Source organism: Candoia aspera, chromosome 14, assembly GCF_035149785.1.
Source record: "Candoia aspera isolate rCanAsp1 chromosome 14, rCanAsp1.hap2, whole genome shotgun sequence".
In the NCBI taxonomy this organism is placed as follows: domain Eukaryota; kingdom Metazoa; phylum Chordata; class Lepidosauria; order Squamata; family Boidae; genus Candoia; species Candoia aspera.
This window is the reverse complement of record NC_086166.1, coordinates 20,355,970-20,378,017: the sequence shown is the minus strand read 5'-3', so window position 1 is coordinate 20,378,017 and position 22,048 is coordinate 20,355,970. Positions and strand designations below refer to the sequence as shown.

At 45.0% G+C, this 22,048-nt stretch overlaps 2 protein-coding genes across 3 annotated transcripts in view; both read right to left on the bottom strand.

The window, feature by feature from the left end:
* Nucleotides 1-1,021: 1,021 nt before the first annotated feature.
* UBE2I (ubiquitin conjugating enzyme E2 I) lies at nt 1,022-7,935 on the bottom strand. Of its 2 annotated transcripts, none has more exons than XM_063314668.1 (7): nt 7,748-7,935; nt 7,482-7,560; nt 7,278-7,361; nt 6,809-6,881; nt 5,603-5,712; nt 5,252-5,331; nt 1,022-1,671 (listed from the first exon to the last, which is right to left on the bottom strand). In XM_063314668.1, exons 2-7 carry the CDS (start codon nt 7,545-7,547, stop codon nt 1,608-1,610), a joined length of 477 nt encoding a protein of 158 aa, XP_063170738.1. In that variant the 5' UTR covers nt 7,548-7,560; nt 7,748-7,935; the 3' UTR covers nt 1,022-1,607. The 2 variants fall into 2 exon arrangements, with proteins under 2 accessions (XP_063170738.1, XP_063170739.1); XM_063314669.1 differs by having other exon boundaries at nt 7,482-7,557.
* Nucleotides 7,936-12,718: 4,783 nt separating this feature from the next.
* The window catches only part of KCTD5 (potassium channel tetramerization domain containing 5), an 88,743-nt gene continuing 79,413 nt past the window's right edge, over nt 12,719-22,048 (bottom strand). Inside the window, exons 5-6 of the mRNA XM_063314616.1 lie at nt 17,247-17,372; nt 12,719-15,168 (exon numbers count right to left, since the gene is read on the bottom strand). Coding sequence (XP_063170686.1) covers nt 15,139-15,168; nt 17,247-17,372 — 156 coding nt within the window. The 3' untranslated portion in view covers nt 12,719-15,138. The remainder of the gene's footprint in view (nt 15,169-17,246; nt 17,373-22,048) is intronic.

The following is a 22,048-nucleotide window of genomic DNA, read 5'->3' as shown; positions in this document are numbered from 1 at the left end:
AATATACTATTTGTATAAAATAGTACAGCCTCGCGTGGTGCAGAGTGGTAGGTGGCTGGGGAAGGCAACGGCAAACCACCCCGCTATAGTCTGCCAAGGAAACGTTGTAAAAGTGCCATCCCCCCAAAGGGTCAGACATGACTCGGTGCTTGCACAGGGGACCTTTCACATAAAGTAGTGTATAAATTATTACTTTTCTCAGAGGGATTTATAGGACAGAGCCAGATTGTAGGCATGCAAAACATACCTCCTTCCTGGTCCAGTGATGGTCTGGTTTGCTGGAAAAGGTTCTTGATAAAGGGTTTTGCAGGGGGCAAACCACATCTAGAACACTCAGTGCTTCAGTTTCAGATAATTAATCCTGGAAAATCCCCTGATCACCACAGTGGCTGCATCAGCATGCTCTGGAAGCGAACTGGCATGTTCTGGAGTCCTCTGGAAAATTCCAGTCTTGGAATGGTAAGTCTTATAGATCCCTAATAAATTTTTGCTTTTTTTAGTGAATTAATTTTAACCTAGATTTTAACAGTCATTGTTTATAGTTAAAAAAGAGACAGATTATATAGTAAGTTTCAGACCTAACCATAAAAACTTTCTTTGTAAACTCTCACAAGTTTGAGTATGAAGTAACCTGGATACAAAATTTAACTAGTAGTGGTGCATTTCTCAACTTTTTCAAACATTTCTGCTCTTTCCAAGGACTAATGAAAAGGTTTATTAACAACTTTTTAGTGCAACCATGTAAAATTTAAGCACATTTTACAGATATATTGTATGAAAAGCATAATGTTCTACCTAAAACATTTAGACTACTGGATCTTCTAGTATGGTTTGCTGACAGGTGCAGCAGACAACATATCTCCTGAGTATCAGAAAGAGTTTCCCCTCACCCAGTTTTTAACTGAAGCAGTCTATTGCGCATCAAGTTGGTGCTGTCCGCCCTGTACAAGCAGCTGCACTGCAGAGCAGTTGTTTCTCCAGAAGTAGTGTAATATTGAATAGGGAAGAAAACGAGACAAAAAACTTTATAGAAACAGTTTATTTACTCTAAACAGCAACACAGACAAAACTCCATAAACACAAAGGAGGTGACGCAGAATCAAGATGCGGCTGACTTTGGATCCAAGGCATTATGCAACAACCTAATTCCTTATTGGTAGAAAACAAAAGGGAATGGAGGACATGTATTTTCTTACCAGCCAAGTAGAGGCAAAAAAACAAAAAACAAAACAAAAAAACCCTAAACATTTTAAAGCGTGCCTGCATCTGAGAGCAAAGAAACTAGAGATACTAGTGAATTTATAGAAGTATAAAAGTTTATAGTTTTACAGCAGTTGAAATACTGACATCAATATTAAAATAAAAGCAAGTTTTACATAACAATCAAAAATACAAAAGACTGAAGGAAGAGACCCTGTATGAAAAACTGGGGACAATTCAGCAAGTTTAGAACTGTATACAAGTGGTGAATATGGAAAATGGCACACATATAATCCCTTCCCCTAAATGACTATTAATTGTACATAGCGACATTAGATTTGCAAAAGTTTTGTAAACAAGTTCTTGCCAATTAATCCCTTCCTTTAAAGATGGTGGATGATAGGAGCTTATGATGGTGCAAACTTCTTGGCTTGTGCTCGAACCCTCTTTTCATATTCCACTCTGTTTTGGCTAAATATAGAGAAAAAAACAGCTAACGACTCTCAAAGATGGATCCATAAAGTGTTCTAGATCAGATTCTCCCTAGCACAAAAACCCAACTCTTGGTTTTTTAAGTAAACTTGCACTGTTTCACTGGAGATGGAAATTAGACAGGTGTACAAGCTAGGACAAGTACAAGCACTTTACAATGCAGTTCTCAAGAATTTCAATATGTATGAATTAGTACGAATACCACTGGTTTTAGATGAGAAATATTAGATTTAATGCAATTATTTCCAATAATAAAGTAATTTGAGAATGGGAAAGGGATGATAAACATGGGAACTCTGCAGGGGAGGAATCTCCAAAGACCAAAAATATTCCACTTTGAACCAGTGAACCCACTGCCTCAAAGGCCTTAATAGGTATTTCTTCTCATGCTCAAAGGGCTTTTAAAAAAGAAAGACGTGCTTTAACAAGAGCCCTGCAGCAAACTGTTTATTCCTGTGGTAGAAAATGGGCCTCAACTTTTTCTAATTATAACACGTAACAGTTTATTAGTATGCAGCTTTTCCATGGAAAAACATGCTTGGAGCAGCTCATAACTTCAGAAAATTTAAAAAATGCTTCAAAATCAGCCATTTCAAAATGGAAAATGTGTTTGGTTTCAAATAAATACACTGTTTCAGAAATTATGCTGAACCTTTCTGGATAGACTGTAGTTCAACTGAACCTATTTGGTTAGAATTCATATTTGTATACTATAAAAGGCATTCATGTAAAAACTTAATGATGAGGTGGAAAACCTGTATCTGTGGAAAAATTCTGTTTACCAAATGCATATGCTGTTTAATCATATACTCTAAGCAACTTAAAATTAATTAAACATCCAAACTGAAGTCCAGTATAACAAACTACTTGATCACTTACCAATTTATTTTAAAAAGTAGTATTTCAACAGAAACCCTTCATAAAACCTGCCTGTATAATAACTCAGTCATAACAGTAACACTCATTTCCTGAATACTGCAAAAGTCCAGTATTTCAATTGCCCTCCTGAATATTAACAATATTTAACTGTTTCAGGTTTGGGTCAAAATCTGGAGTGGTCTTACAGAGTTATGGATTTTTCTCCTTGCTGCTTGAGGTTAAGACACAAGCATTTCATTCTTAATCCTGTACTTTTTATGATTCTGTATGATGACTGATCTGGATTTTATGTGTTTTTATTTGCATTACTTCCTATTTTATTACCCTGGTCCTGTTGTTGCATTGTAAACCACAGTGGCTTAGCTTGTAAGAAGAGTGCAGGTATAAATTTAACCATAAATAATTGCCCCGTCAAAATCTCTTTGCTGCTGAGGTGAACGCCTGCCTTGAAGGAGGCAGTGGCGCACCCACTTCAGAAGAGGCCATCCTTGGACCCGACTGTGTTAAGTAACTTTTGTCCAGTCTCCTATTTCCCGTTTCTAGGGAAGTTTGTTGAATTGGCATTCAGCTGTAGAGGCCCCTGGATGAAGTAGATTACCTGGACCCTTTTCAGTCTGGGTTCAGGCCAGGCTATAGTATGGGGATGGCACTGGTCCCACTTGTGGATGACCTGTAGAGGGCTTCGGATGGTAACTATCCTGGCCCTCCTGGAGGTTTTCGATACCATTGGCCATGGTATTCTTCTGGACCATCTGCTGGGATTGGGAGGCACTGTTTTGCATTGGTTTTCCTTTTCTCTGTGGCTGGTACCAGTCATTTGCGGGGGGGGGAGGGGTCTAGCCCATGGCCACTACAATGTGGGGTGCCTCAGGGTTCAAGTCTTTCACCACTTCTTTTTAACATCTAAATGAAATCACTGGGTGAGGTCATCAGATGGCATGGGGTGTGATACCATCAGTGTGCTGATGATACTCAGTTATTCATCTTCACCCTGGCTGGGCAGGTGATGCTGTTTCAGTGCTGAATCAATGCCTGGATGCTGCGAGGGTCTGGCGGGGGGTGGGGGGGGTGGGGAAGGAACCAGGTCATTCCAGGGCCAGGAGGCCTTGCTCATGGTTACTCATGCTTTAGTCATTTCCTGGTTGGACTACTGCAATTGTCAGAGGTTTGGCTCCAGAGCAATAAAATCCCTTCTGGGCCTTCTCCTCTGTCATGGGTTGTAAAGGAGGGAGGGGGAGAGTTGATTGCTGTGTGAAAAGCAGAGACATCACAGAGTGACCCAGCAAGCCAACGCTGGAGTGTTGTGGCTAACTCCTTATCAACAAATGGACACTGAAGGATGTTGCTGGGAATCATGTTATAAAACCAGTAGCAGTTGTAAATATTCAATTTCAAACGAAGGTGGGAACCTGGGGCTAGTAAGAGGAGGAGACTGGGGAATCTCATTCACTTGAGTCTTTAGATGCAGATAGAGATGGAACTGTATCTTTCAATAAGGAAATACTTGACTGAGACCTGACTGGTGCTAGAGAGATTTCTTAATATTGAGATATCGGAACCCATGATTCTCACAGAAATGACTCAAGTTGAGTATCAGACTGGCCCGAATCGCTGAATGCAGAATACGTTCTGTAGGGGCTGTCCTTGACGACCACCCAGAAGTTACAGCTGGTCCAGAACACATCAGTTCACACAGTACCAAGCATCCCTCAGTTTGCCTATGTGACCCTATGCTACACAAGCTGCACTGCCTCTCAGTTTCTTTCTGGATGCGATTCGAAGTGCTGGTAATCACCTTTAAAGCCCTACATGGATAGGGTCAGGTCATTTGCAGGACTGCGTCTCCCTGAGGGTATCTGCCTATTCCACTAGATCAGAGAGTGCAAACTTCAGGTCTCTTCCCTTAAATGTTGCCATCTAGTAGGACCTAGGAAGCATGACTTTTCTGCAGTAGCCCCTGCCCTGTGGAACACCCTTCCCCTTGAGATCCAGCAAGCCCCTTCCCTCTTAACTTTCCAGAAAGCCATAAAGAGCTGGCTTTTCCCCAGGCACTGGGATATGGTTGGAGCCTGGAGATTGCATAGATAAATGGATGGAGATGATGGATTAGGTGCCCAAGTTTTCTTGTCTATGATGTTGTTGTTGTGAGCTGCCCATAGTTGTGACTTATAAGATGGGTGGCCATTTAAATCTTTTAAATCAATCAAATCCTATCTGGAGCAGAGCTGGACAATAATCAATACAGCAGTCCCCCTCTGATGCCACCTAGTAGCAATGCCTACCTCCTACTACAAGGGCCAACCTCTCCCCTTGAGTTTACCTCAGCTTCCCAGCAACTTTGATGCATCTGATGGATCTATTTTAAAACGTACATAGGTGTACACACATACATGTACACCCCTGACATATTACATAGTACCACATGCAGCTCTAAGAGAGAAAAGGGTGCCCCCACACCTGCCTAGAATGATTTAAGATGAAGCATTTGTTCCTAGAGCAGCAGAAAATAAATCTCCATTACCAATCTTTTTTCAAAACTGTAAAAATGAAAGGAAATTAGATAGTCTTACTGACTTATCCAACTCTTGATATGTGAAAAGATTAAACCACTTTTAATGTCAAACTCAATGATCCATGTTTGTTACAAAACAACAACAACAACAGTTGAATGGCAACTCACCAGTAGATTGTGTAAGCCTCTGCTTGAGCTGGGTCTTGGATATTTGGTTCATTTAGGAGTTCTTGAATTCCTAACAAGATCTAACGGCACAGAATGACAGAAGCATTACTATGAAGTACAATTTTACATTGCAAAATAATGGATTAAAAACAGGTAAGTATTTAATACCTTGATGAAAACAAGTAACTTTTGCCCTAAGCTATTAATTGTGAATTAAAATTAAAATAAATATTAAGAAATCATCCAAAAACAAATATTAAGAAACCATTGTATACAGATATACAGTTAAGAGCATCTGAATCAATACAGTATGATGCATAAATCAGGTCCGTGTGTTAACAAAAGGCATACTTGTTTAATTGTGATTGCAGGCCTCCAATCCTTATCCTCTTCTAAGATAGACAGACAGACTGTGCCTGAAGGATACACATTTGGATGGAATAAAGGTGGCTCAAATTTGCCTAGAGAAAGGAAAACTTGGTTCAGATACAATGCTCCTGGTAAAACATTTTTAAAAGCCAGCAGGGCTTTTAGGAATGGTCTCAATCGTCAGGGAGCAGAAAATGCTCTTTGCCTCTTTACCCAACTTGCACTCTGGATTGGAAAGTGCATTAGTTCCCTTCTCTGAAGTAAGCCAATTGAATTCCTTTTGGAATTACCTAGTTGTTAAGAAAAATGACTGATAGCATTCAACTTGAATCTTGTGAGTTGGGCTTTTTCAACCAAACCTCTTTTAAGAGGAATAGTAACTTAACGCTGCAAGAGTTGGGTAGGAAAGCACCCAAAAGAAAAAAAAAATTCTGAAGGAAACTGACACGCTGAAACTTAAGATCTGAAATGCAACAATTTTTAAACATGCATCTAATGGTATCTGTTCCATCCACAAAAGTATTTATGGAAGCACTTAGTAAGATTGAGTCAATTAACAACATGAAAATAAAAACTAAAAATCCCAAACATCCAATGGAAAAAAGTATATCCTCAAGAAGCAAACAAAACAGCACAGCTTGTGAATTACTGAATAATGAATTTTCAAAATCCCTGCCTAAGATGTAAAACATTGATGGGTGAATAATAGAAAATAAAAGAAGCACAGAAGATACAATTCCTGTGGTTCAGGACAACCTTTATGTTCTGGGGATTCTAAGAATTTTGAAAAACGAAACGAAGAGATGTTTTGCATAGTGAATGCTCTCAGTAATACACTGCTTGAAAATAATTCAAAACCTAAGGTATTTATAGGTATAATAGTCCCCACTTTCTGAAAGGATTTCACAAAACAGACAGGAAACATTATCAGAAATCAGAATCAACCAAGATCTTGAACTTATCAAATCCTAAAACCCAGTATGGTAGAATGCAGCCAGAGAAAGCGAGCCCGCCATCTCTAGGGGCAGTTGGTTCCACTGATGAGCTACTCTTATTTTTCTGAATTTGGGGAAAAAAATATGTATCAATGCTCCTAATTTACTAAATCTATTTGCCAAGTATAGTACTCAGCTTTAAAGTCAAGGATTTGAGCTACTACCTGGTAGGTCTGAGTTTTACCAGACTTACATTTTGGAGGTGAGGAGGGATAATCATCCTTAAAAAGCATCCGTAACTTAAATAAGCCTCCTTCCCACGGGGTCTGTAGGAAAAGCATAAAACAGATAACAATTTGTCAAAAGCATTTCATTTCCAAGGGCTGAACTATGCAGCGAGAAAAGCTATAAAAGATTGCTCTGCAGGTCAGGGTAATGCTCTGTCTTCGGGTGTTTAAGACTGGCCACTCTGCATCATTGCTGAGCCTTTCAACTGTAGCACTGCTAACGCAAACTTTCTCTTCGGAAAAACATCTTCCCACGCCGTGGCGGGAGGCTTTTCATAAAGCAAAGGGGGCCAGGAGAGCCGCGCAGAATCCCAGACCCGTCGACCCCGCCTCCAGGTCCGCCGGCTGCCTCTCCCGGGTCGAGGGCACCAACCAGAGCCGGGCCCGGCTCCCCGCGGCAGACAAAGGAGGCGCGCGCCGCCGCGGGCGCCTTACCCCTTTCTTCCCCGGAATAGCGCACTCCCAGTTCATGAGGTTCATCGTGCCGTCGGGATTCTTGGTGGGCACCGCCACGAACCCCTGCAACGAGCCGAAGGTTAGCCGTGCCGCTTCCCCGGCCTCCGGCCCTCTCGCGCGAGCCGCCGCGGGGAGCAGCCCCCGCCCCCGCCCCCGCCCCCGCCCCTCCCGGCCGCGACTCACGAACGGGTGGTCCTTCCTCCAGGCCTTCCTCTCCTGCGCGAGTCGGCTGAGCGCGATCCCAGACATGGTCGACGTCCTCCTGCGACACAAAGGCTGCCGGTCAAGGCCGGCGGGAGCCGTCCGGGCCTGCAGGGGCTCCCAGAGAGGGAAGGCCGAGGCCAGGAGGCGCCACGGAGGCCCGCCTGACCTTGACAGGCGGCTCCGCGGCCGCCTCGCCCCCCCCCAAAAGGCAGGCGCGTCCCCTCCGGGCGCCCTCGAGGCCTTACCGTGAAGCGCCCGCGGCGGCGGCGGCGGCAGCAACAACCCCCGCGCGTGTCCCGGATGGCGGCGGCGGCGAATGACCCGGATGTTCCCTACCCGCCTCCCCCCTTTTGTCTCAAGCCCGGCCTTTCCCTCGCAGAAAACGGAGCGCGTCAGTACGGCCTGTCCCTCGGCGCGACCCGTTTATGCGACAGCGCCTGCGCCGAGAGCCCGAAGCCGAGTGCCGCTGCGCGGGACGCTCCGAGGCCACGCCTCCCGCTCCAGCCGCGAGGGGGGACGGGCAGGAGGCCGGAAGGGGCGGGGCCGGCTCCGCGGAGGAGAGGCTCGCTGATTTCGTTCTCGGCGAGGCGGCGGAGGCGCTCCGAAGCGTCGCCCGACCTGCCTGGCCTCCCCCAGCTTTTCCTCCCCAGCGCTCCGGGCAGAGTCTTTAGCTCACGGCGCCTCCTCCGGGTCGCAACCGAGAAGCCGCGGCGGCGGGGGTGGAGGAGGAGCCTCTCGGGTCAGGCCCGCCTTCCCGCTTGCCGCCACCCGCGCGGGCTTCGACCCAGCTGCTTTCTGGCCGGAGCCTGATCCAGAGGCGAGTCGCGCTCCGGCTCAGTCCCTCCGGGGCCCTTCCGTCCCGGCCGAGACTCGGAGCAAGGGGGCGATCCGCGCCCATTTCAGGCGCTGCCGAAGCAAGGCCCAAGAGACTCCAATTGCTAACACCATCTGAACGGGCGCTCGGGACAACCCCGAGGGCTCTTCCCCCAGGAAGGTTGGGGTACCCGGCTGCGATTTAGGGACATGGAATCAATACCTTGGGGGAGGCTGACTGCGGGTTCGGTCATCTTCCTAAGTATGGGATTGTGGGCTGACTGCAGCGGTGGCTTGGTTTGGCATTAAATGGGAACAAATGGTTTGGGTTTGACTCTAACTAACGTGCAGGCGAAAATAAGGGCACCAAAGGAGGGGATAAACGGGTTGACTAAGCTGTGATAGCCTCGTTTATCTGCAAGGCTTATTTCTCAAGCTTGTATGCCTCCTGGCTCACAACAATCTGAATGAGGAAATTAAGGATGAAACCAATTTAAAGGAAGATAAAAGACAGCAAGAAGGACAGGCGGGATGGAAACAAAGGGGTCTCGCTCTCCCTCACCAAAGGCCTGGGTGAAGAGCCGGGTCTTCATGGCCCTTCTAAACAACAGAAGAGTGGGACCATCCGTATCTCAGGGGTAACCTTGTTCCAGAGGGCAGGCACTGCTACAGAGTGGTGTGCTTCTGGGGTCCTAATATGGCATTGTTTAATCAAAGGAACCCCGAGTTTGCCAATCCTGCAGGATCAAATTGGCCAGGCATATGTTACGAGAGACAGACATTCCCTCAAGTAACCAGGCCCTATGCTGTGTGGGGCTTTATAGGGAGTGGCCAGCTCCTGGAAGCAAGCTGGCAACCAGTTCAGTTCATGAAGCAGAGATGTAACGGGGCATACCCATCACTGCCGCATTCTGGACCAGCTGAAGCTTCTGGGTGGTCTTCAAGGGCAGCCCTATGTACAGTGCATTGCAGTAGTCAAGCCATGAGGTGACCAGGGCATGAGTGAGTGTCTGAAGGGCCCTTCCTATCTAGAGAAGGGCGCAAATGGTGTGTCAGATGTAGTTATACAACCTTGTTTATGACCTTGGTCAACAAACTAACTGTAAGTGCAAATGCTACTGGGTGCAGAAATAGGACAGCAACCATTCTGGATGAATTGGCAAGAGTCCTTGCTATGAACATGGACCAAAAGAACAAGAGGCATGGGAAAGCAGCAGACAGTTTGGTAGCTATACTGCTGCTTCTACAAGACATAGAGGACCCACAAAATGCAGCCTTAAGTAGTAGTTATCCAGTATACAGGGATAACAAAAAAATGTTGGGAACACTGAGAGTGGGCTAGAGTTCATTGACAGAACATCATCATTGCATGCAAAAGATCCCCAAATTGATCACTGCCATCAGAGGGATAGACTGGAAATCATCCTGTTTAGCAATTATGTAAACAGGATTAGAGAGCCAATTTGGTGTAATGGTTAAGGCATCAGGCTAGAAACTGGGAGAGTTCTAGTCCTACCTTAGGCACAAAGCCAGCTGGTTGACCTTGGGCCAGTCAGTCAGTCTCAGCTCTAGGAAGGAGGCAATGGCAAACCATTTCTGGGGGGAAAAAAACTTTGCCAAGAAAACTGCAGGGACTTGTCCAGGCAGTCTCTGAGAATCAGCCTCAATTGAACAGATTAAAACAAACAGGATTGAGTATTATATGAACAAATAATCTGACTCAGTGGCTCGATTTGCACATGTATTACCAGGTCAAAAACTTAGCAGCTCCATTTACACATGTAAAATAGTTAACAGAATTTGTTGAGGTGTACCAAGTGTGAAGCCAACCTGCTTGGTTAGCTTACATTTTATCAACCCAGAAAATGGGCTTAATTTTTAAAAATTGCATGAAACTCGTATGGGCCATTTGCGATGTTGTTAAAATGGGTTTTCCATCACCCACCAGTCAGGGTCCAGTAAATATTCTCTTTCCTATCCTTATCAAAGCAACTGGTCTCCCGGGAACAGGAAACAGCATTCCTGTGTCAACTCACTCAGGTTGCTTTACGAAGTGTTCCCTTAGACAACACTGCCCTCATTCCATAAGACGCTATCTGATTTTCTTCAGCGATCACAAGTAGTCCATGAAACCTGGTGAAAACACTTGCCACTCTCATACCTAGACCCCTTCCAGTCAGGTTTCAGGCCTGGATAGGGAACGGAAACAGCATTGGTCACACGGATGATCTCTGGCAGGAGTGAGATCTGGGCAGTGCATCCATCCTGGCTCTCCTTGACCTCTCAGTGGCTTTCGATACCATCAACCATGGTATCCTTTTGGGTCAGCTCAGGGAGTTGGGTGGGTGGCGTGGCTCTACGCTAGTTCACCTCCTTCCTCCAGGGCCTGTCCTAACAGGAAACCACGCTGATACGAGGATTCGGTCTCTAGTGTTTATTACTGCTCCATAAGACAGAAAATCCTAACAAACTGAAGAAGCGTGGGAAAACCCAGACAGATAAACCCCAAAAGTCAAGGCGGGTCTGTTCTGTGTCTCTTTGAATGGCTGCTTAACTCCTCAGTACTACGCATGCGTTTCCCCCCCTGGATAGGGGGCCCCTCCTGCTCACCATCAGTGCTCATGACAGGGCCGGTCCCAATCAGTGTTGATAGCGAGAGACCTGGTGCGTCATCTGGGGGCGGGGGGGTCCTGGACTCAGCTCCTGTTCAGCAGGTGGAAGTCATGGCCAGAAGGGCCTTTGCGCAATTTTGTGTTGTGTGTCAGTTACACCCTTTCCTGGAACAGGAAGCCCTTCAAACAGTCATTCACACCCTTGTTATCTCCCATATAGACTATTGCAATGCACTGTACATGGGGCTACCCTTGAAGAGTATCTGGAAGCTACAGCTGGTCCAGAATGCAGCTGTGCAGGCAGTTACTTGTGCCTCAAGATCAGCACATACAACACTTCTATTGCACAAGCTGCATTGGGTACCAGTCTGCTTCCAGTCCAAGGTCTTGGTTATCACCTTTAAAGCCCTACATGGCATGGTTCCAGGTTGCCTGAGGGACTGTCTCATCCCCATTACATCAGCCTGTCCCACCCAATCATGCAGAGAGGGCATGTTGAAGACCCCATTGGTAAGGGAGTTTTGTTTGGCAGGGTCCAGGAAGTGGGCCTTCTCTGCAGTAGCTCCCACCCACTGGAACATTCTGCCCCCGGAGGTGAGGTTAGCCGCATCGTTCCTGACCTTCCAGAAGAACCTGAAGACTTGGCTCTGCCGCCTTGTTTGGGACAGGGAGGGGAGTAGTTACTCCTGGGGATGGCTGGTGCCTTAGAATGCTCCTCACACACATGGACTGTGTTAGATCATCTGCCACTTGGATTTTATTTTTATTTTATATTTATATGTGATGACTCTATTTAATTTTATACAATTGTATTTATATTTTATGATTGCTGTTTTAATTGATTTTTATTGTAAACCACCCAGAGTCCCTCTTGTGGGGGGAGATGGGCGGCAGCAAAAATTTGAATAAATTAATAGATATCCCAGCAATGGTACAGCTTGTCTTGTTCTTGGGCGAAACCTGGACCTACTGCCCTATGTAACACACGTGAGTTGACACTTCAACAATAATCCTTTAGGACCAAAATTCATAACAGGCTTTGGCATTGGATGCCTTCCAGGCTTCTTGGTGGCCATTTATTTCGAGACTAAATCTGTAAACGTTCAAGAACAACAAAGAAATTGGATCACTAGAACTTTTCTAGCAAGCCTGCAGCTCTTTCCCTCCCAGTGGTTCACTGGCGCTAGCCATGGCAGCCAGAATTTAAAGCCTCTGCTAGGCCCAGAAGCAGTAAAGCTCTTGATATTTGAAATGAAATATTTTCTTGGGGAAAAGAACTGGCCTGAGGTATTGGCTTCAGAGCCCCTGAGAAAGAGTCAGCAGACCTGTTCTAAAAGACGGGCAGATTTGATCTCTATAGGTTTCCACTGATAGTTTGGATCCTACCGTCACCTGGTGTTAAAGAACTAGGGCTTTATGATAAGCAGAGAACTTGAAGGTGAGCATTTTCTATTAATTCCATAGCAGGTGGTGTACTTCTTTCCAACATTCAAGTCTCAAAATGCAGGGCTCTTTAGGCTAAAAAGTCAAAATAGGAAGGTCCTACATCAGGAGTAAAGGAGCTAAATCTGGGGAGAACTTCCAAAGCCCATTAGGAAAAAGAAGCCTACTGATCTGCCAGATGACTCCCTGTTCTGTTTTTGGTCTTTTATTGAGCATCATCATTATCTTGTGCCTTAGCTGTGCGCTGCCATCAGAGTTTCAGGGGACAGAACAAAATATTAAAGTATGCATTTAAAAAAGCATTTAACCTTCACTGTCAAAAATAATGCAAAAATGAGACCAAACAACTGAAAAGAAGAACAGGTTGCTGACACCCATGTTTATAATTCAGAATCCAGAGACAGTATGGATATCTCCAAAGACAAATGTCAATTTAAGTTATTAAAATCTACCCAATTCCCTTGGAAGGACCCATCAGCTTTCTGTAACAGTGTTTGTTGAAACAAGGAAGACAACGTGGGGAAGAGACTACCACAAAAGAGTGATAATCAATGGTTAATGGATTATTTTAAACTGAGTTTTTCAGGAAGCTAAGCTTCATGCCCTATAACACATTCCATAGTCTTGAAGAGTACAAAGAAAAATTTCATGCTTTCCAGGTTAATTTGATAATATAATTTCCAAGATACAAACTTTAAAATCTGATGTTGATATATTGTTCACATGCTATTCCCCCCCCCCCCAACTCAGCAAGAAGTCACACCAAAATGAGCACAAAGGAAATATCCTGCCTGGACTTAAAATCCTCAACAAGAGTTACCCCAATCCTGTAAATTTCTCAACTGCCTCTTGTAATCCTGGTTTGCTAATCAAAAGTCAATCAGTACCAGATCAATATTCCCATCACCTCCCTGCCCATTCAAGGAAGGCTACTGAAACGGGCAAGGATGTCAAGGGGGCACAGTCCCACTCACTCCAAAGCCAACGCCTGAGCTCGTGCTGAAGGGGACACGAGTTGCTCCACTGCCCCATTCTGAGCTTGGCTGTGACCCCTTTCAAGCTGGCAGTTAATGATAATCAGCCGGCTCACTAACAACTTCAAGGGGTTCAAAAAAAGATGCTGGCCAGGTATGATTATAAGCACCATCTTTGAGAGAAGGTGTGTTGATTGAGAAATCTTTCAAGCCGTTCTATTTCTCTTCTAGAATGGTCCACAGAGCCAAGGCCTGTTCAATGGCAAGCTTGCCAAGAGGCATGGCCATGCATGCAAACCTTCTGTTTCTCGGTATGTCTCAAAACAATATCTCTTTCAGGGGAAACATTAGATGTTAAAAAATCAGACATAGAACATGGATTCCTGAACAGGGATGCCTCAAAGAGAATATGTGTATGTACAGTTCATCCTGCGTAATTACATTTTAATCAATTCAGTATCTTCCAAAAGCACTGAGGAGGTCTTGCAACCTTCTGTGCAGATCAGTCTGAAAGCAATCTCCACACTGGGGGCTAAGAAAGGTAGCCCGCTTGCTGTTCTGTCGGGCCCAAAGATTTTACTAAATGCAGGCAGACAAGATATGTTCAAGACAGTACATATGAATGATAAAAAATGTTACATAAGTTGTTTAATGAAACAGTTTAAAATATGGATAGAATGCTATAAAGCCTCAGACAAGCAGGGACTCCTCTCTAAGGAACAAAGAGAAATTTGAAGTAGATTCCTCTTTAAGCTATTCTGAAACATGTGCCAATGGTTCCATTTAAACACAGTGCTCTAAAAAGATCCAGTTGTGTTTTTTCACATTTACTAGAAGCTTCTCTTAATGAAACTATGGATTGTTTTGACAGTATTTGCCAAAATATTAGAAAGAACTGCATAGATAAGAGAATATAGAAATAACTGTAAACATCTGTTTAAGAATCAGAAGAATTCCTACTTTCAGCTGCATAAATTCTATGCTTTAGGGCACACAGACCTTCATTTCCAACCCTCTACACTGAGCAGCCATTAAACTAAAATCTGAGGCCTAACTTCAGCTTTGCCACCATCAATATTTGCAGGTATTTTCAAAAAACATGGTGGGTAGCCATGCATTTGAAAGGCAAGATGTTGTATCATTTGTAAACAAAACTGGTCTTCAGTCCTTAAGTGTAGTCAAACAGAATGTTGACATTGGTAAGATCAAGCTATCTGAAGGCCATCTCTAGAAATGCAGGCAAAAAGAGACTTCTCCTTTTGGGTAATAAAGGAAGTAAGGGGAAGAGGCGAAGAGGAATTGGGAAGGAGAGAAACACCTATTTTGTTTAACCTGACAGAGGAATACTTATTTCCTAAAACATTCTTACATTAGAAACTGCAAAGGAATGTATAGGAGAAGTCCACAGAGGCTGATAATAACATAGGCCCGTATACGGACTGTAATCTGTATGTAGTAGCACCAATATGTTGTCCTTGAACCATCAGTAATAAACCCCCAATCACTTCCCACAAACCAGCAGAATTCCATCTGGTCAGCACTGGAGAAGGTGCTACAGCTCTACAGGGCAAAAGTGTAAAGTAGAGCTGAATCCTTCCATGGAATTACAACCAGCATAACCAGGTATCAGAACCAGCATCAGAACAACACAGGCAACACAGGCCTGCTCCAGCCGCACCATTTTAAATGGTTAAAAATCCATCTTGTCCGAACAAGAGACTTCCACTTGGCACCAAGCCTCTTTGTATGGTGATGCAAATAAAACAACCTTCTGCATTCAATACTGAGGCATAATTACATCCTCGAACCACGTTCCTGCAAAATCTGAAAAAAAAAAATTATGGTGAGTGATTAGACTTGACAAAATCTTCCAAGTGGATTTGTATACTAAAAAATTGTTTACTTTATCTCACAACTATTGAAGACTTCCTTCAAAGAAAAGTCTAAACAGAGGCAAATATACCAGAAGCCATCCACAAATGTTATTAAGGAAATCCATCTAGCTTTTCAGGGTAGCAGCTATTAGGGGAACAGCAACAATGCTTCTGAGGCAAAATGCAGACCAAATTAACTCATCCATCCAAAATGAGCAATAGATCATTCAGCCTCAGAACACAATATATCCACTGTGAACAGTGTGTGCAGTACAGGATTGCAGCTTCTGGCACCAACATGCAATCACATAATTTCATAGTAGAAACACTACATTCTGCAAGGAAAGATGTAGGTTACTGGAACTACTGGAAGTTCATTCTCTCAAAAGTATGAAATTTGTGCTTCAAAATATTCATTTCCATATGGCCCACTTTCAAAACTTCTTCTGAATTTTATTATTAAAAATGTATCCATTCCATTCCATCATTACTTTTGTGTTCTATTATGAGATAAATTCAATGCCCAGAAACATGTTTAAGTTTTAAAGAACATAGAGAATAATGGCAAATAACACAACATTTCCTTGAACAATTGGTTGACTCCATGAATTGAATCTGGAGGTGCCTTGCTGGCTTCTGGCTTAGCAAGCAAGTGCTGAAGGAGCTGGATAAAAATACCCAGAAATCCTGCCTGTATATTGACTGTGAACAGTTGATTTCAGAAGCAATCACAATCTAAGAAATCAAGTAGCTAAAAATACCTCAGAAGCAACCACGGAAAGGCCAGCAGAGAAGTGACATATTATGACCAACAGACCTCAGAGGCACTGCAAAACCCCACACTTTCCAATTGTGTATTTTAAGGACCAGGACTGTGTGATCTCCTGGTGCCATGAGACAGCTTTTTGTTCTTCGCTGGAGTGCTTTTTATAGTTTGGGTCTAAAATGCTCATATATAAATTCATTTTTTCCCTTCTCCACTTCTCACTATCACTCTCTTTTTATTAAAGTTGATTTGTAAGAATGAGAAGGCAGCTTACTCATTTTATGTTAACACAAAAAGTAAAACTTTTTGTGGCTGTCATGGTAATACAAAGAAAGCGAAGAATACCCTTAAAATCTAGTCTGCAGTCTTGAAATACCTTAAATCCTCATCCCATGTCATCAGCACCTTTGCCCTGTTCTGCCTTGCATGAGGGCTGATGGAGAGCCACTAGCCTCCCTGCCCAGCACCCCACTGGCCCTCTGAGCTAGAGTGGCTGGCATTCCGCAGGAAGTCTCTTGTTCTTTTCTTTTATAACAACTTCATTAAATTTTAAAATAGAAATAAAATCTAACGGAAACGAATAAAGAGAACAGACGTGCAAAGTAAAAGAAAGGAACAGAAATAGAAGAAGAAAAAAACCTCCCGGCTTCTTTTGCAAAAGATATAGGTAAAACATGCATTAAACTCTTACTCTAAGGTTACAACATAAAATCTGTAACATTCCCCTTTCCCCTTTGGCAGATGAAATGGCTTTCCCTGTGCATTTGGCTACGTGCTATGGCCAGACGGTCTTTAATCTTTTGAAGATTCTTCCGTTCTCCTTTAGAACTGGACAAATGGCATTTCCAGACACTGAAACTTCCCTAATTGACCAGGCATTTACTGCCTCCTGCTCCACACAGCCCTCAACTCACCTGCAAGAGAAGCAAGGTATGGCAGCTGCAAAGGAACAGACATGGCAATATGGTACAAAGAGAATTCTTTTGTTTGTACAGTAGGATGAATGAAATGGAGATTACTTCAGCATTCATTTCCAAAACAAAATTTTCCACTCAAAGCAGCACACAGGCCCGCATCTCATGTCAAAGTGTGTCTGGAGGTGGAAGATCCAAGTGACGACAACTGCCTGAGAATGGAATGGGGAGAGCAAGGATGCCACAAGTGGGCAGAGGCAAGGCTGCTCTCCTACAAGAAGGGTTATTAGTGTTGAAATACAGGCCTGGGCTTTGGTGCACTTCTCCCCTCTCCTTAAGATGACTCACCTTCGCTTTTTCACTGGGCTCACTGGCTGTGCCATAGGGCGTGTTGTGCAGCTCCTTGGAGACAACACAGAGGAATTCCGCCTGGTCTTCATTCCCGTAGTTATAGGATGATCCAATGCTCACTAGCTGAAATGGGAAAGAGAGGCTTAGGGCTGCTGCTCTTGGTTGCAAAGGGCCCCAAGGCCTCACACCACACCGGAGCAGGGTTGGAAGGCCAAACCTCCAGTAGCCAGAAGGATGCTCTCTCTTTTCTCCAACTAACATACCTAACTAGCATTGTGAAAGAGAAGGACCATCATTCTTGCCCTTAGGTTATTCAAGTTTAGATAAGAGAGTAGTGTTACTCCTTGGATTTCCAAGTACAATCTTTATGAAGCTGACCTATACAGTACTAGCAGCTATGAAACCTCTGAGAACTCTGCAGGACAGGAAGGTCCACAGCATGAGGAAGCTCTAGAGACTAAGACCAAGAGGACTTAAGTAGACTTCAGACTGAAGCATCTGGTCTCAAGATACAGGTAAACAGCATTTGCTTATTTAACAAATAAAACTAAGTCAATTCAGGCTCATTTATGGTACAAAGTACAGCCTACAGTTACTCTCCCAACTAATTCCAAGGAACCTTGTCTTCTACTTACCTGCTTCCCATTATGCTTAAGTGTTGCGGTTAACACACACTGTCCTGGCTTAAGCAAAGACCACGCTGAGATGAAGAGAATGTCTCTAGTGTTTATTAAACTGCTATAGTAGACAGAAAATCCTACCAAACTGACAGAGCGTGGGAAAACCCAGACCGATAAAACTCCCAAACTCAAGGCGGGTCTGTTCTGGGTTTCTTTGAAGAACAGTTCAAACTATGCATGAGTTTTCCCCCCTGGATAGGGCCCCCCTCCTGCTCACCATCCATACTCATAACAAGCACTGTTTGTATTGCTAAGTTAAACTTAGTTATAATCCAGGAGCAGGAATAGCAGAACCATTCCTCATTCCTCATTTGGCCAAGATTCTTCTATGCCACCCCCGTCTGCAGGGAGGCAGGACCTATTTGTTTGGTCCGCCCCTGGCAACTGATGGACCCAATGGGGTTTCAGAGGGAGCTGGGGGTTATACCCGAGGACCTGCTGCATGGTCCAGCGGAGGCCCTGGCTGCTGCCTGGAACAGGGAGGCAGGGGGGCCTTGGACAGGATCGTGCCTGTGTGGCCTCTCTTATCCCATCGAACCCGGCACTCCTCATGGTTCACAGAGGAGTTAAGGGTTATGAAGAGGATTAAGAGACGGCTAGAGTGCCACTGGAGGAAGACAAAGACTGAACCCGACCGAACACAGGCTAGAACCACAGTTAAGGCCTACTTTGTGGTGGTAAGAGCGGTGAAATGTCAGTATTTCTCTGCTCTTATTGAATCTGCAGAATGCCGCCCAGCAGCCCTGTTTAGGATCACCCGATTCCTGTTGGGAAAAGGGGGACCAAAAAATCATCTACAGGGCTGTGCTGAGGATTTTCGGGCTTCTGCAGGATAAAATCGCTCAGATTTGCTTTAAGTTGGATGCCAAGCGTGAGACATGGTCTATGGAGATGCCTGAGGAACATACTTACCGAGTTATCTTGGAACAGTTTGATCCAGTTGGACCTGAGGAAGTGGATAGGATCCTCTGGACTGTAAATGCCACCACCTGTCAATTAGATCCATGTCCCTCCTAGCTGGTGAAGGCAGCTCGGGAGGTGACAGGTGGTTAGGTCCAGTTGGTAAATACATTTTTGCGGGAGGGGGTGTTTCTAGTGGCTTTTAAGGAGACACTGGTGTGCCCACTCCTCAAGAAACCATCACTGGATCCTACTGTACTGGACGATTTTCATCCACTCTCCCACCTCCCCTTTATGGGGAAGGTGGTTGAGAAGGTAGTGGCGTTGTAGCACCAGAGGATTCTGGATGAAGTGGATTATCTAGACTGCTTTCAGTCAGGTTTTAGGCCTAGATATGGAACAGGAACAGCATTGGTCGCATGTATGGATGATCTCTGGCAGGAGCGGATGGAGGCAGTGTGTCCATCCTGGCTCTCCTTGACCTCTCAGTGGCTTTCAATACCATTGACCATGGTATCCTTTTGGGGCAACTCAGGGAGTTGGGGGTGGGCAGTGTAGTTTTGCGCTGGTTCACCTCCTTCCTCCAGGGCTGTTCCCAGTCGGTGTTAATAGGGAATGAGAGATCGGGCCCACAGCCACTCCTTTGTGGAGTGCCACAGGGCTCAGTACTCTCTCCACTCCTTTTTAACATCTACATGAAACCACTGGGTGAGATCATCCATCTCCACGGGATGAAGTATCATCAATATGCTGATGATACTCAGCTATACATCTCCATCCTGGGGGAAATAAGTGATGCTGTGACTGCCCTCTCTCAGTGCCCGGAGGCTGTGGGGGTCTGGATGGGGAACAATAGGCTTCAGCTGAACCCTGGTAAGACGGAGTGGCTGTGGGTTGATGGCTCCTCTGTATCCAGGAAGTTATCCTTAGTTCTGGATGGGATTGCACTGCCCCAGACAGACCTGGTGTATAATCTTGTGGTCCTCCTAGACTCACAACAGAGCAGGTGGCAGTCATGGCCAGAAGGGCCTTTGTGCAACTTCGTGTTATGTGCCAGTTGCGCCCTTTCATGGAGCAAGAGGCCCTTTGAACAGTCACCCATGCCCTGGTCAGCTCCCATATAGACTATTGTGACATGCTCTACATGGGGCTACCCTTGAAGAGTATCCAGAAGCTTCAACTGGTACAGAATGCGGCCACGCAGGCGATTTTAGGTGCTTCAAGATCAGCACATATAAAACCTTTGCTCCGCGAGGTGCATTGTGTACCAGTTTGCTTCCAGGTCCAATTCAAGGTGTTGGTTATCACCTTTAAAGCCCTATGTGGCATGGGTCCAGGTTACCTGAGGGACCGTCTCATACCCGCTACATCAACCCGTCCCACCCGGTCATGCAGAGAGGTCATGCTACGGACCCCGTAAGAATTCCATCTCGCAGAGTCCAGGAGGTGAGCCTTCTCTGCAGCAGCTCCCACCCTTTGGAACATTCTTCTTCCAGAATTGAGGTTAGCCCCTTCTCCTATGGACTTCAGAAAAAAAAACTGAAAACCTGGTTTTGCCACCAGGCTTGGAATAAGGGGAGGGACAGCCATTCTTGGGGTTGGCTGGTTCCCTAGCCCAGCCTTTGACCGGCCTTACTGGCTTATGAGCTGACCTAGATCTGCTGTTACTTGGGTTTGCTTATATTTTTTATATGTTTATTGGTATTATTTATGATTTTTATTGAATTTTAAACTGTTTATATTGTGAACTGGCCAGGGTCCCTTCTTGTGGGGGAGATGGGCAGTGATAAAAATGTGACAAATAAATAAATAAGATTTGTTTATCGAATTTATATGGCCGCCCATCTTCCAGATGTGACTCTGGGTAGCAATACAATAAACCCAACAATTAAAACATGCTTCAAAAACTATTAAAGCAATTAAACATACCTAGAAACAAGATTGCAAGAGAGAATGTATCAGAATCTTATACATGATACAACCAACTTGCGGGCTCCCTGTTAAAGGGATCCCCAAGCCTGTTATAAAAAACACTATATTGGCTGGATCCTGCAGTATGGTACTAAAAGTCAGGGTGTCATGTTCCCAGCAAATTTAATGGTAAGCTGAGTAGGGCAGTCATCACATAAAGTTGCGAATCATCAGTCTGACTCTACCTGGAGACGTACGTACCCAGACGAGAGTCCAGATTCTATAAGCATGTTGAAAATAACATCTGGAGATCAACCTACACCGATGGAGGAAGAAGGGACAGTGACTCAACTGATAGAACCAGAGGCGATGGCTGAATCGATGGCTGGATCCGACGGAGATTCTGAAACGGAAGGAGCTGTGGGAATCTCCCTCCCTCCGCAAAGCCGTATTGTGGAGCTACACAGAACTGATTACGCTGGATGTCACTCGAGGTTCCAAAGCGACCGCATCCTGGCTCCAACCATCGAGTCACCCAGATCTCAAGGGAGTGGAATGGACACCACCTGGAGATCAACGACAAAGTACCCAAAAATGGGAAGAAGGGAGGGAGGACGAAGTCACACCAACTCCTCGCCAGTCCACAGGCGTGCAACCAAAGACCACGAGATCCAGTTCCAAGGATTCTGAATCTGAACTAGGAGCTACCATGGATAGAATGCAAAATCTAGAAGCTCAGGTAGCCTCCATGGAAACCATATTGCAAAGCATCTCATCATTGGATCAGGTGTTAACAGGAGGTGGAATCCATTGTGTCATCCAAAAGACCAACACCAGAGCCAATCCCAGGATCAAGACAACCATCTCCGGCATCGGAGACCCGGAAAAGCAGCTGACCTTTGGTGACGTGGGGGGGGAACCGCTGACAAGACATGTAAGTCTTCTCCCTCCCAAGGGTGGGCACCGCGAGTTGCATGTTCAATTTAATGGGGATCCTCAGCAGTTGTCTTTTTTTCATAACTAATGTGGGAGCCTACATGGAAGAGTTGGGGGACACTTTTCCCATGGAATATTCCAAAGTGAATTTAGTGGGGTCCAGGCTGAAGGCACCAGCAGTGGACTGGCTGGTGCAGTTGCACGATGCAGCGGCCCTGGAACTCTGCAACTTGGATGACTTTATGAGAGCCCTGAGAGAACACTTCGAACATCCACTGGAGAAGCTATGGGCCTAAACAGCTCTCCAATAACTCAAACAAGGGCCCAAAACAGTGTCTGAATACGCTATGGAATTAAAGCCTTCGCGGGGAA

Bases quoted from the DNA above. Each gene is read 5' to 3' on its own strand.
- UBE2I (XM_063314668.1), bottom strand. From the start codon at position 7,547: ATGTCTGGGATCGCGCTCAGCCGACTCGCGCAGGAGAGGAAGGCCTGG. The intron at 5,332-5,602 runs GTATGCCTTTTG...CTGTGCCGTTAG, and splicing joins CTGCAATCACAATTAAACAA to ATCTTGTTAGGAATTCAAGA. The intron at 1,672-5,251 runs GTGAGTTGCCAT...CTCTATATTTAG, and splicing joins GAGGCTTACACAATCTACTG to CCAAAACAGAGTGGAATATG.